This window comes from Trachemys scripta, chromosome 2 (genome assembly GCF_013100865.1).
Source record: "Trachemys scripta elegans isolate TJP31775 chromosome 2, CAS_Tse_1.0, whole genome shotgun sequence".
NCBI lineage: Eukaryota > Metazoa > Chordata > Testudines > Emydidae > Trachemys > Trachemys scripta.
This window is the reverse complement of record NC_048299.1, coordinates 131,995,179-132,008,337: the sequence shown is the minus strand read 5'-3', so window position 1 is coordinate 132,008,337 and position 13,159 is coordinate 131,995,179. Positions and strand designations below refer to the sequence as shown.

General features: G+C 42.4%; 1 protein-coding gene across 2 annotated transcripts in view; it reads left to right on the top strand.

Moving 5' to 3' along the window:
- Window positions 1–13,159, top strand: part of MYO10 (myosin X) — a 249,818-nt gene that overhangs the window by 209,802 nt on the left and 26,857 nt on the right. For both annotated transcript variants that reach the window (XM_034761574.1, XM_034761575.1), the window contains exons 22-28: window positions 951–1,057; window positions 2,078–2,290; window positions 2,592–2,637; window positions 3,013–3,915; window positions 6,918–7,041; window positions 9,002–9,245; window positions 12,437–12,532. In XM_034761574.1, the coding sequence (XP_034617465.1) occupies window positions 951–1,057; window positions 2,078–2,290; window positions 2,592–2,637; window positions 3,013–3,915; window positions 6,918–7,041; window positions 9,002–9,245; window positions 12,437–12,532 (1,733 nt within the window). The remainder of the gene's footprint in view (window positions 1–950; window positions 1,058–2,077; window positions 2,291–2,591; window positions 2,638–3,012; window positions 3,916–6,917; window positions 7,042–9,001; window positions 9,246–12,436; window positions 12,533–13,159) is intronic.

The window sequence follows — 13,159 nt, the reverse complement described above, 5'->3', positions numbered from 1 at the left end:
CCGCCATTTTCCCGGACATGTTCGGCTTTTTGGCAATTCCCCCCGGACGGGGGTTTGACTGCCGAAAAGCCGGACATGTCCGGGAAAAAGAGGACGTATGGTAACCCTATACTTAAAAAACAGAAAATATAAAAATATATCATTTATTAGAGAAGTGGTTACTCTGCATACCTTTTGCTCATCAAATTTCCAAAGTTTTTCAGTAAGCAGATTATGCTTTCCTCTCAGCAAGTGCATGTAAATCTTACTGAGTTATTTGTCCACAGCAGTAGATTCACTGCTTAACAACAGGACAAAAATCTGCTCCTTAGTCAAGCCCCTGGACCTAAAACTGCTTTCATTTACATAGATGCTACTTCTGTTGATTTGATTTGTGCCCTGGCAAGAGGAATTTGCAGGAATGGGCCCTCTAAGAGTTTGTAGTAATTTGTTGTTACTCTGAAGCAGTTTAAGCCTGAAGGCTGAATTTTCTGGCTCTGTCAGTGTAAGTCAGACTGTTCACATTGCTAAGCCAAAGTTCTTTTATGTGTGTATTAATCTTCAGAAGGATAGAGCTACTTTGCAGAAAGTCTAGTAATAATGTTGCTGACTATAGTCGTTAGTGAGTAGACAATTTGGGTAAATTCCCGGCCCTGTTTAAGTCAATGGGAAAATTCCCATTGACTTCAGTAGGGTCAGGATCTCATGGAATGGAGGAGGAGGAGTTGCCATTTTGGGGCTTTTTCATTTTTTGTTTTTAAGAGGAAAGTGTTGTTTTTTTTTCCTCTTAGGAAAATATGTATATTGGATTCTGAATTCCTCCTTCACTGTCAACTGTGCTATCTAGCTACCTACATAACCTTGCATCCCAACAGCCTTTTATTATTGTCATTGTTATGTTCATGTGCATTTGTAAGACATCCATCACTGTGGTAACTGAATTCAATTAAGCCAGAACTTTTCTTGCATAGGTCTTTCTTCGGGAGTCCTTGGAAAACAAATTGGAGAAGCAGAGAGAGGTAGAAGTCACCAAGGCAGCCATGATTATCCGAGCACATGTCTTAGGCTATGTGGCACGGTAGGTAACAAGGTGGGAATATTAACTAGTGGGCTGCATATGCAGACTCTCCTCTGGGAGGGATTTCCAACACTGCCTAGAGGATTCTCATTCATTTCTGCTAGGAATTGGGCACTCAGATCCCATAGGTGGTTTGGAAATCTCAACCCGATTTTGTCAACCCTTTAATAAAACAGTAGGTGGTTTGAATTGTTTTCAGTAACTAAGATGTCAGAGTGTAGAAGATTCACAGAGGAGCATCCATATAATATCCTGGGACCAGATACACAGTAGATGTAGATCAGTGTAGCTCCACTGAAGCTATGGAGCTACACTGAGTTACACTAGCTGAGGATCGGGTTTATCCTTTTTGCCATGACAGAAAGAGGGAAGAGAAGATAAATTAGGAACAATCAGCTTATGATTCTTTGTTCAAGAACAAAAGAACAATGGCATTGTGTGACTGAATTATGATGATGTATTTGCTCACCTAGTTTCATGCATTATGTATTAGAGTCAGGGTAGTACATCCCATCTGTTTACTTCTCTATTTCTTCTATAAGTCAATAGAGGACAGTTCAATAGTTGTTTGCATAATGAGGTCATTTCTTTTCATGTGCATATTAGTCCTGTCCATATAGTCTGACCAGTATGTCTCATAAAACGACAAGAATTCTTTTTTTTTTTAAGGACAAAGCTATCTTGCTGTGTGTGATTTTTCTTTTCATGGTGCAGGATATATATCAAAAAACCCTGGTAGTTTCTAACAGCATTTCCTTGTCAGGAGGTATTAAAAATGTAAGGCTGGGTGGTGTGTATTTACTTCGTCAAGATACAGCTAGCTCTCTCACAGAAAGGCCTTGTCCACTTTCTAGGGAGAGATAACATAAACTATAATGGGAGAGCTGTCACAGGACCAGAGTTAGTACCTCTGTCCTTTTTACTACCATGGACTCTTTAATGCAGGGCAGTTACATAGAAACCTCAGTTAGTTGGTAGTCAAACCCTCTTTACAGAGAAGCTCTTTCTGTCTTCTTTCAGAAAGCATTATAAAAAGGTGCTGTACTACGTGGTTGTGATACAGAAGAACTACAGGGCATTCCTTCTAAGAAGAAAGTTCCTTCACCTGAGGAAAGCAGCCATAACCTTCCAGAAGCAGCTGCGAGGCCAGATTGCTCGACGTGTTTACAGACAGCTACTAGAGGAGAAACGGCGACAAGAGGAGGAGAGGAGGAGGAAAGAAGAGGAGGAAAGGTGTGCAGTGTGTGCTGTTGTTTGACTGGATCTGAAAGGCAGACATTAGGTTTCATGCTGTATCGCCTTTGCCTTAAGTAATCACAGCTGATTTTGTAAATCTTTACTAGTGATGACGAGAGATGTGTAGCCTTTGTGGGAGTTTCTCAGGCACACAAGGGGAGACTATACCCTTAGTGGTTTCAATTTGAGTTGCTACTTGTATTTGACAAAACCGCTCTGAAAATTCTACTACTGCCCTAATGAAGTCCCCTTCCCCCTTTCTTATTCTTGCTAACTTTTTTTTTTCTTATCCTTGCAGGGAAAGGGAAAGGCAAAGGCAAGAAGCAGAACGTCTTGCCCAGCAGGTAAATTACACTGTTAATACTTTCTGCTACCCTGTTTATTGCTGTCTCTTGCCCCAACCAATAAAAAGACAAGAAAAAGCACCCAGGGCATTTAAACTAAACTTATTACAGAAGTTGGCAGGTGAAGCCAAAAGAAACTTGATATAGTTGTTTGCATGGGGATGTCTTTCACATCACACTTCATTTAGTTCCTGGCAAAGATTGAGCCTTTTGCATGCATTTGAGCTTTCCAGTGTCTATGGGTAAATGTAACAACACTTTCACTTCATCCTCTTATATGGAGGGAGAAGGGTTCTTTTAAACGAACAGCATGGAAGGATTATGGAGCTTGAACAACAGAAAGTAAGGAATCTTGCATGTCTTTTTCGAATACAGGCTGAAGAGGAGAGGAAGCAGCAGGAACTGGCAGCCATTCAGAAAGCCCAGAAAGAAGCAGAGCTGAAGCAAGAGCTGGAAAAGCAGAAAGAAAACAAGCAGGTGGAAGAGATCCTGCGCCTGGAGAAAGAGATTGAAGACTTGCAACGCATGAAGGAGCAGCAAGAGCTGTCCTTGACAGAGGCTTCCTTGCAGAGGCTGCAGCAGCTCCGAGACGAGGAACTCAAGCGGCTCGAGGATGAGGCATGCCGAGCAGCTCAAGAATTCCTAGAGTCTCTGAACTTCGATGAGATTGATGAATGTGTCCGAAACATCGAGCGGTCACTTTCTGTGGGCAGTGGTTATTCTGCCAAGCTCAGTGAACTGACTGGGAATGCATGCAGTGAAAAGCCCAACTTTAACTTCAGCCAGCCGTACCCTGAGGAGGAGGTGGACGAGGGCTTTGAAGCTGATGATGATGCGTTTAAGGATTCACCCAATCCAAGTGAGCATGGCCATTCAGATCAGAGGACGAGTGGCATTAGAACAAGTGATGACTCTTCAGAAGAGGATCCTTATATGAATGACACAGTAGTGCCCACAAGTCCTGCTGCTAGCAACACCATGCTTATTGCTTCCGGCCACGACTCTCTCAGTCTCCACAACTCTTCGAGTGGTGAATCCACATACTGCATGCCAGAAAATGTGTCCTGCAGACCCCAGAATTCTGAGGAACTGATTTCTCCTGATGGGGACTATGATTATGATCAAGATGACTATGAAGATGGTGCCATCACTTCTGGCAGCAGCGTGACTTTTTCTAATTCTCACAGTAGCCAGTGGTCTCCTGACTACCGCTGCTCAGTGGGGACATACAACAGTTCTGGAGCATACAGGTTCAGCTCTGAAGGAGCCCAGTCATCTGTGAGTACCTTTATTTCTTGTTATCCACTAACATTATACATTCAGAAGAAATGGTAGTTAAATTTTTCCTTGAATGGTAGAAGTACCAAATCCAGTAGCTGTGTCTGTTCCTATAAATACGTGCGTGCGTTATATATAGCTTGACCTTGATTACACTGAACTTGGACATAGTTATCTACTGGCAACTAGATACCATTGGGATGGGTGTACTAGAAATCCCCAGACCAATTAGATGTGTGAATTGCATTCCTAGTTAGAGGAATCTCTGGTTACAGGGTTATATCCTATCAATTTTGATGCAGAACTTCCCATTAATTTCAATCGGGAGTTCCATGCCTGGATTAGGACACAGTCTAAGTGCAGTTCTTATATGGGGAAGAGGAGTGAATTCATTGTAAGAAGATTCAACTATATATACAGGATAGAATAGTATTGAATCAACTGTTTGCAAAAAGCCTTGAGAAACTAGATCCACAAAACCTTTCTTTGTCAAAAGTAACTATCATATGATATCAAATGTTCATATTATTGAATGTGAATTCTTGGGGCACTTTTCTCCTTTGTTGAAGGCTCTTCTTCAGGGCTGTTGCTCAAACCCGTGGTAGGCTTTCTGTCCTTTTATTCTTCCAACCATAAATCTCTTGAAAGAACTTGGTTTCATCTACCAAATATACACCCAAAAGATTTATGGTTGGGAGAATAAAGGGACTAGAACCTATAGCGTGTTTGAGCAACCATGAAAACATACAAATATTGACTGACTCTGAGGGCAGAAGCAGCACTAAAATATCTCAGACTGTTATATTTCAGGCAATGCAATACAATACGAGTTATTTTTACTCTTGTTTTGACTGCTGTTGCCCTAGGAATAGGTTGGTATTTATTTGACTAATTATGGGAGGTTTGTTTGTTCATCAGCTTATCTTCTGGGGAAGTCTCTTCCTCTGCTGGACAAGAGCAGTCTTCAGGAGACATGGACAGGACTGCCCGGGGGGGGACGGGGGGGCAAGTGAGGCAATTTGCCCCAGGCCCCACAGGGCCCCCATGAGAGTTTTCAGGGGCCCCCACAAGAGTTTTTGGCGGCAGGTCCTTCAATGCCGCCGAACACATCCGGAACGAGTGAAGGACCTGCTGCCGAAGACCCGGAGCTTCTTCCACTCTGGGACTTCAGCGGCAGTTCGGCGGCGAGGGCTCCTTCCGCTCCGGGTCTTCGGCGGCAGTTTGGCAGCGGGTCCTTCACTCACTCCGCGACCTGCCGCCGAAGTGCCCCGAAGACTCCAGGCCCCCTGAATCCTCTGGGCGGCCCTGGACATGGAACAGTTTTTGAGCAGAGGATTAGGACCTGGGGATCTCTCCAGATAGGAATGTGTTACAGGGAAGAAGTAAACTCTGGTGCCTTTTCCCTCCCTGACATTATGGAATTAGCTCGTGTCGTGCTATTTGGGAACTTTTCCATACCAGCTTTGCCTAGAATACCTAGTGACCAATTTCCCATCTCAGAGAATAAGTGAACAATTACATGTTTCATCCTGCTACATTTCAACAGTATAGACAGAAGACTCTTTCTGTCCCCCATGCCCTACATTGTTGTCTGTATATGAACCCAGATCAGGAACTTGGCAAACCTCTGAATATTTAAGGGCTGGGTGGATGGGAGGGGAACTTGCCCCATACCTAAGGATACTCTGTAGATTTTCCTTTTTGAAAACCTTTAAGTTGAGTGTTACATACAGGCCTTGAGGGGTGGGAGGAGGGTAGTATACACCAGTTGCACCCTTCAAAAGGATAACTCCCCTTAACAGCTGTAAAGCTGTTATATATAGATAGTAGGGCTAATTATACACCAAGTGCAGAGTGTGAGCTGCTGAGCACGCGGAGCTTCCTTTGACTTCAGTGGGAATGGTGAAAGCTCTGTTCTCCTTAGGATTAGACCGTAAGGATTAAATTCAGATATACATGTGCATGAAGGGCCATCGGGCTCTGGGGCATAATATTTGAGGAGGCAGTGACTTTGCCAATGTTCCAGACGAGGTAGGGGGCTTCTTTCTTAGATAGGATGCCTGAATGGGCCACACTGTTCAACATAGTGGGAGGCATTTCAAACAAGCTTAAGTGAGTTAGTTATGCCACTAGAAGTTAAGCAACAAACTCACTTAGCTATTTTTGAAAATCCCACCCTGTATTCCTGACTGACAGCTCCAAAATGAAATTGTCAGCCCTGGAGAAGATAATAAATAGACTGAAAGTCTGCCCACAATGGGAATTGGGAGAAGAAAGAGCCTTGTTCCCAGCAACACTGTCTACTCTGGCCCCCCTTTTTTTGTCCCCACAGCACCTTCCCTTCCCCACGGGAGCAACCTGGGGACTACTATCAATGAGGATAATAACTACAATGGGAAACATTATGTTCCCAGCTGGAAGGGTATGGAGATGGTAAAGATCCTCCAAGAGCTGTTTGAGAAGTGGGTAGGGTTAAGTTTTTCATGTGTGACAGGTTTCAGAGTGGTAGTCTTGTTAGTCTGTATCAGCAAAAACAATGAGGAGTCCTTGTGGCAACTTAGAGACTAACAAATTTATTTGGGCATAAGCTTTCGTGGGCTAGAACCCACTTCGCATCATCTGATGAAGTGGTTTGTAGCCCACAAAAGCTTATGCCCAAATAAATTTGTTAGTCTCTAAGGTGCCACAAGGACTCCTCATTGTTTTTTCATGTGTGTTTCTCTCCTCTCCCCACCCATCCTCCTTATTCTGTTGTGCAATACATACCTGACCACGGAGCATGTGCCATAGAACACGGCACAAAATGTTATGGTATCAGACTTCAAAAAAATCTACTGTATAAAAATCTAAACTTTGCTTTTTCTTAAAATGTTTTTATTCTGCAGCCATTAGCCATTCTGGTGTAAGCTCCATCCTATATTAGAGGCAGTTAACGTTTGTTGACACACTGTGCTTCCTGCCTCCTGGCTGCTCGTTTCACCTTTCTTCCCTTTCTTCCACAGTTTGAAGACAGTGAAGAAGACTTTGACTCCAGGTTTGATACAGATGACGAACTTTCCTATCGGAGGGATTCGGTCTACAGTTGTGTCAGCCTGCCCTACTTCCACAGCTTTTTATACATGAAAGGTACAAAGCCGACCAGAGCTGGTTAAAGAACCAAAATGTTCAGAAATCTCTCTAGTATTTTCCCCTTTTAAGGATTACAACTCCACTTCAGTACTGCTTGCTGTTTTATGATTTCTTTAAGGGGTGAGAGAATGACCTGGAGAGAGCCATTCTCAACTTAAGCTCTGATTGCAATGTCCTGTATCAGGCAGATTTCAGATAGTTCCTCTTTTGCAAAGGGACATGGACTGCGCAGCTCAGCTTCATTACCTTTTATAGTCCGCATTCATTTGACATAACATCTTCACTGACTAGTGAACAACTTCACATTGTATATGTCTTATAGAGTGGCAAGACAGCCTAAAAAGCTAGGTTGTACCAGAGGTAAAGGAGAGACTATTCCTGACCCAAGGACCTTACAATCTAAATAGATAAATAAAAACATTCTGACATGCAGTGTTCTAGGGGCCAGTGCCAGAGACTACTCTGAAGTCAATAGGAGTCTTTCAGTGGGCTTAGGATCAGTAATCCAAAAGAAGACTATATTACAAAGTACTACGAGAGATTTAGGAAAGAATATATTCAGGAGTTTTTTTGTTATGATTCTTCGTTTTCCCAGCAGATGAGGGGCAGCAGCCTATAGGTTGTATTCTATTCCATATATCTGGTTTATCAACATAGTGCCCTCACGTAAGAAGCCGTGGGAACTTACATGACCCGCAAAAATTCAAAAATTTGCTGTAGCTCTCCCCTCTAACAACAATGACAATTACTCTATAAACCATTCAACACCACAGCAATTCTCCTTACTAATCACAACATCATTCTGTTCACAAATCCAATATTACAAATATACATCCACCCCCCAAAAATAAATCCTTAAAACCAGTTAAAGTTCCAGAGGGCATATCAGACATAAATCCCAATTAAATTAATGAGTAAATATCCTCCAGGAACATGTCCATCCTACAATGGACAGAGTTAAGGTTATCTGAGTTTGTGTCAGCATGACGACTGTGGCTGATTCATATAGAGATGGTGAGGTATTTGTGAGTGGGTGTGTATGTATGAAAAGGTGATGTATGCAGAATGGCTTTATGTTGTGGCCTGGCCTACCCTCAAAAGTTTTATTACTGTAACTATGTTGATTGGGGGATGGGTTTTTTGCCAATGTATTTATATTAATAAAATCCTAGTGGGGTTGCAATTAGTTCTGGTATCACTTATTTTGTTTCCCAAACCATAATAAGCTATATCGGTATAAGCACTATTATACAGGTATAACTGCACCCACACTATGGAAGTTATGGTGCTTTAACTGTGCTTGTATAGTTAAAGCAGCAATAGTTTACCAGTTTCCATGGTAAATTCTGTTTCCTCAGCTGTACCAGCTCTGGTGGTTTTGAGTTTGCCATTATTTGCCATTATTATAGCAACCTTAAATGTTTAGGAGGTTTTTTGTAAGTTTGAATATGTATTAAATTCTGGTGTTAGCATTGCTTTTGTTGGGATAAACTACTCGGGGCCTAATTCTCATTTACAGTAAGGCCTGTTTACACCGTTCACCCACTTTAAAGCTGTTTTACATTGCCACAACAGTGTGAGGTGGCCTTAGGGTATATGAAAATGAGGTCTTCAGTCTCATGACTCATAACAGAATAGGGTGACCAGACAGCAAATGTGAAAAATCAGGATGGGGGTGAAGGGTACTAGACCCCAAAATCGGGACTGTTCCTATAAAATCAGGACATCTGGTCACCGTATAACAGAAAGGCAGTGATATTGTCACTTCACTGATTGGTTAACACCTTCCCATCGTCAGTGTTGATTCAGTCTCTTGATTTCATTATAAATAAAGATTACTTATTTCTTAGTTTCTTCGAGATAGACATATGCAGGGGATTAAATTTTTTGGATTGGTGTTTTTTGTTGTTTATTTTTAATGTAACCTTTTAAGCTAATCCTCTCTCTTTTCTGCCAGGCGGTTTAATGAACACATGGAAGCGACGCTGGTGTGTCTTGAAAGACGAGACCTTTCTATGGTTCCGTTCCAAGCAGGAAGCTCTCAAACAGGGCTGGCTGCACAAAAAGGGGGGTGGATCATCTACGCTTTCCAGAAGGAACTGGAAGAAACGCTGGTTTGTCCTCAGACAATCCAGGCTCATGTACTTTGAAAATGACAGTGAAGAAAAGCTGAAGGGCACCATTCAAATCCGAACAGCCAGGTAGGTTTAGATGTGCATTTTGGTTGGACAGAGCTTTACATAAACACCTGTCAGGATTCAACCCTGAAAGGTGCTGAGTGCCCTCAACTTCCATGCATTCGTACATGTTTGTGTGTGTGTGAAAGTACTCAGCACTGGCCTAACTTGACTCCAGTTCAAGTCAGCTGAGGTCTTACCGCAGTCAGACCAACAGTGAGCATGTTTGAAAAGCCCAGCCCTACTTATTTAGTAGTCACTCAGGACAGTTTGAGACATGCTGTCAAGTCTTCAACCACAGGGAGACCTGGAATGAAGAAGGTGAAAGAAGTATTGTCTAGCCTTTAGTCTTAGTAATTTTTAATCTACCATGAGTCACAGTCAGATGTCTTCTCAGGGAGGCCTGTTACCACACATACATTTTCCTTTACCTTTAATATAAATGTACTAATTTCCTGGCCAAATCAGTTTTCTAAAATTATATGGTGATTAAAAGAGGGCTTTATAATGGAATCTGGTTACAACCTTAACTGTGGAGAGGCTACCATCTCTCCACACTATACCATATTCTTATAATTAATCAAAATGCTTTCAGTCACTAGGAAGTACATTTTCACAAAACTGTTTGGGGCTTTAACCAACATTGACTTTAATTGGAATCAAGTCACTAAAACTCCCACACAGCACTTTAACAATGTAGGAGTGGGCGTATATACTGTTATCAGGTGCAGATAGTTCCACGTGTTTCACAATTCCAAGCCTCTGAAGGCATGTTTGAAAAAAAGATTTTCTATGTGAAAATGTCTTTGCTTTCTCTTCTAAAATTTCAGTACATCTTATAGGTTTGGGGGTAGGGAGGTTCCTAAGTGGGTATGAAGATGGAAGACTGATAGTGCTGGCTAGTCTCAGTTCTGTGTGGAAGTGCGTGTAATTTTCCCCACATGGCTTTGCTAATGTATGTTAGGATTGGTTACAACACCTTGTTCCTGTTCTCTGCCTATCATTTGTATTTTATTACTACTAACTTATTTTTAACCTAAATCAAAGCTCCGTCAAGTTTTCTTTGTGGAAGTGGCTGCTCTCTGTCTGCTCTTTGGGCCTGATCCAAAGCCCACTGAAGTCAATGGGGATCCCATTGACTTCAGTAGGCCCTGGATCAAGCCCAAAGAGCATGTACAGATCTGTCACAATAGTAGTAATGGGCAGCTACTGACATAGTAAATCCATGAATATAGGTCCTGGATTCTTACAGCTAGCCTTTTGTTACTCTTGAATTCGATATTCACATACACCATATCGGTTATGACTAAGGCTCCGTGTTTGTCACAGAGGTCTTTCTGTGACTTCTGCAGTGGTTGGTGCGCCTGGCCCGGGGGCCACCTGAGCAGCTTGGGCAGCCCGTGGGCCAGGCCCCCCTGCCCACCAACAGCAAGAGTTTGGGTGTGGGAGCCTGAGCTGGGGGTCGGGGTGCAGGATGGTGCTTACCTCGGGGGGGGAGGGGGGGGCGGAGGCAGCACGTGGAGCTAGAAGCTGGGGTTGTCGCTTCCCCGGAGCTAGGTAGGAAGTCTGCCCCCCCTGGCCACAATGCAACTCCCCCCCCCCAAGCACCCACGGCACGCCCCTCTCCAGCTGCGACCCCCTCTCCAGCACCCACGGTACCCCCCAGGCTATGACACACACACGCCCCGGCGCCCCCCCCCCCACCCCCCCCCGCCCCCCCCCCCCCCCCCCCCGTTTTAGTCAGGGGTATATAGTAAAGGTCACAGGCCGTGAATTTTTGTTTACTGCCTGTGACCTGTCCATGACTTTTACTAAAAAAAAACCAGTGACTAAAATGTAGCCTTAGTTATGATAGTCCTTACTATGATGTCTACCAAAATCCAGATTTCTTGTTGCTACATTATATCAGAATATTGTTTCACTAGAGGTCATCTTAAAAAGCTTTTTGATGAATTCATCCATTACCCACTCTCTTTTAAAGATGAACCTCAAAGAAGATGTTTAAAGCTAAACTGAACTCTTCAGATTTTTCTAATCAATAACTGAACATTTATAAACATAGAATAACAAAAAGGAGCTTGTATCTGAAAAGGTCTACATGGAGCAAAAAATAAAGTGTAGTTTCTAGGCAGTGGAATTAAAATTTAAGGGGTTTATGTAATCAGTGAGCAGATTCCTAAAGCATCCGAGCTTTACTCAAAGAGAATGAAATCTGCTACTTCACTTATATTATTTAAAAGGCAAATACTAGGGTAATATCCTAGTAAGGAGGAGGAAAGTAAAATTCTGGAAAAGGACAAAATATGGAATCATTTTTTTCTCTTACATTTAAAATTGCTTTTTAATTTTTTTTATCTGTACATGGATAACAAAGGTAGATCAGAAATGTCATGTGTTGTGATAGGAAAGAGATTTATGAGAAGAGTGTTGGTTAATTAACAAGGGGAAAAATAAGCTTAAGATAGAAACTGGGCAGGGGGGACAAAAAGCCAAAAATTACCCTTTAAGCCTTGGGAAATGCTTAGCAGTACATGGAAATAACCAAAGTTTGTGTATTGCTTTAAACACAGGGCAAGATTTTGAAAAATGACTTGTGGTATTTTGAGAGCCTTGATATTTCCATGTCTGACTTGAGACACCTCAAAAGGGTTGGTTTTCAGAGGGTGGGTACTCAGCACTTCCTGGAAACCAGGCCCCTTTAATATATCTTAAACTGGGCACCCAAAAACTGACAGACAAAATGCTGTTACGTTTGAAAATCTTGGCCTGCATTTCTGGCATCTTCAGCAACCCCTTGAATATTTTAAGGAGTCAGAGTAAGACCTTATGTTCCTTTCCTCAACACTGGTTCTTTTTTGAGAGATGACTCTCTTCCCCCTCTTGTAGCTTTTAGTAAGGTTTTTCTTTGTTGTTGTCATTTAAAAAATAAATACTTACAAGTGGGAAAAAAGACCACTTTAAAAAGTAAATATTCATAGTGCTTTAAACTTGGGTAACTTGGACAATGGCTACAATGGCCATGACAAATGTTGTTTTGGTGAATTGATAATGTTTAAGTAACAGGAGTCTGCATTACATATCTCAAGTAAATCAGGGTAAAACAAGTAAATATTATTCTGAAATATTAGAGTGTCTAAGCCGCTCACTAGAAGGGCATATTCACTGTGCATGGGGTCTCTCTCTAGCTTTAATTCTGGCATTTGCATCCATTTCAGAGAGATTGTTGATAATACCGGTAAAGAAAATGGGATTGATATAGTAATGGCCGACAGGATCTACCACTTGATTGCTGACTCTCCTGAGGATGCTAGGTAAGAGAATCATTAAGCTCTTCTTCTCCATATCATTCTAACTCTTGCAACAGCAGCAATGTATTGACTGTCTTCTACATGCGATCTCTGAAGGTATTGGCCAGCAGTATTAAACACACTGCATTTAATCCCCTTTGAAAGATCTTGTGAGGCAGTTGGAGATTACAGCCACCAGAGGCTGCCAATGGCAGCGTGGTACAGAAAAGAGCCAGATCAACAATGCTGCGATAACGAGGATTCGGCCATGCCTGCTCCCTGTGACACCTTTAATATTCTTTTGCCTGTACAGGGTCATTTCCTTTGGCCACTTCTCTCTCTGCTTTTTGTGCTTCTCAGGCCCTTCTTCACCTGCTTAAAAAACTGATGCAATCCATATGATCCACTGTAGGCTGTCTGAAATAAGGCCCTGGTCTGGCAGGCTCCTACACTGTTCTCTTTGCAGGATTAGAGCCTAAAATCTTTTCATATGTGAGATTTCACATGGTCACTGTAATTCAGAGGAGTGCACTCACATTCACAAATGAGAAGACTGTGGTATTTAGATCAAAGCACATGATCTCCATCTGCTCAGCTGTTAAAGGTCTCAGAATCTGAGACGGATCCTTGGCAGCAGCAAGGAAAAATTGC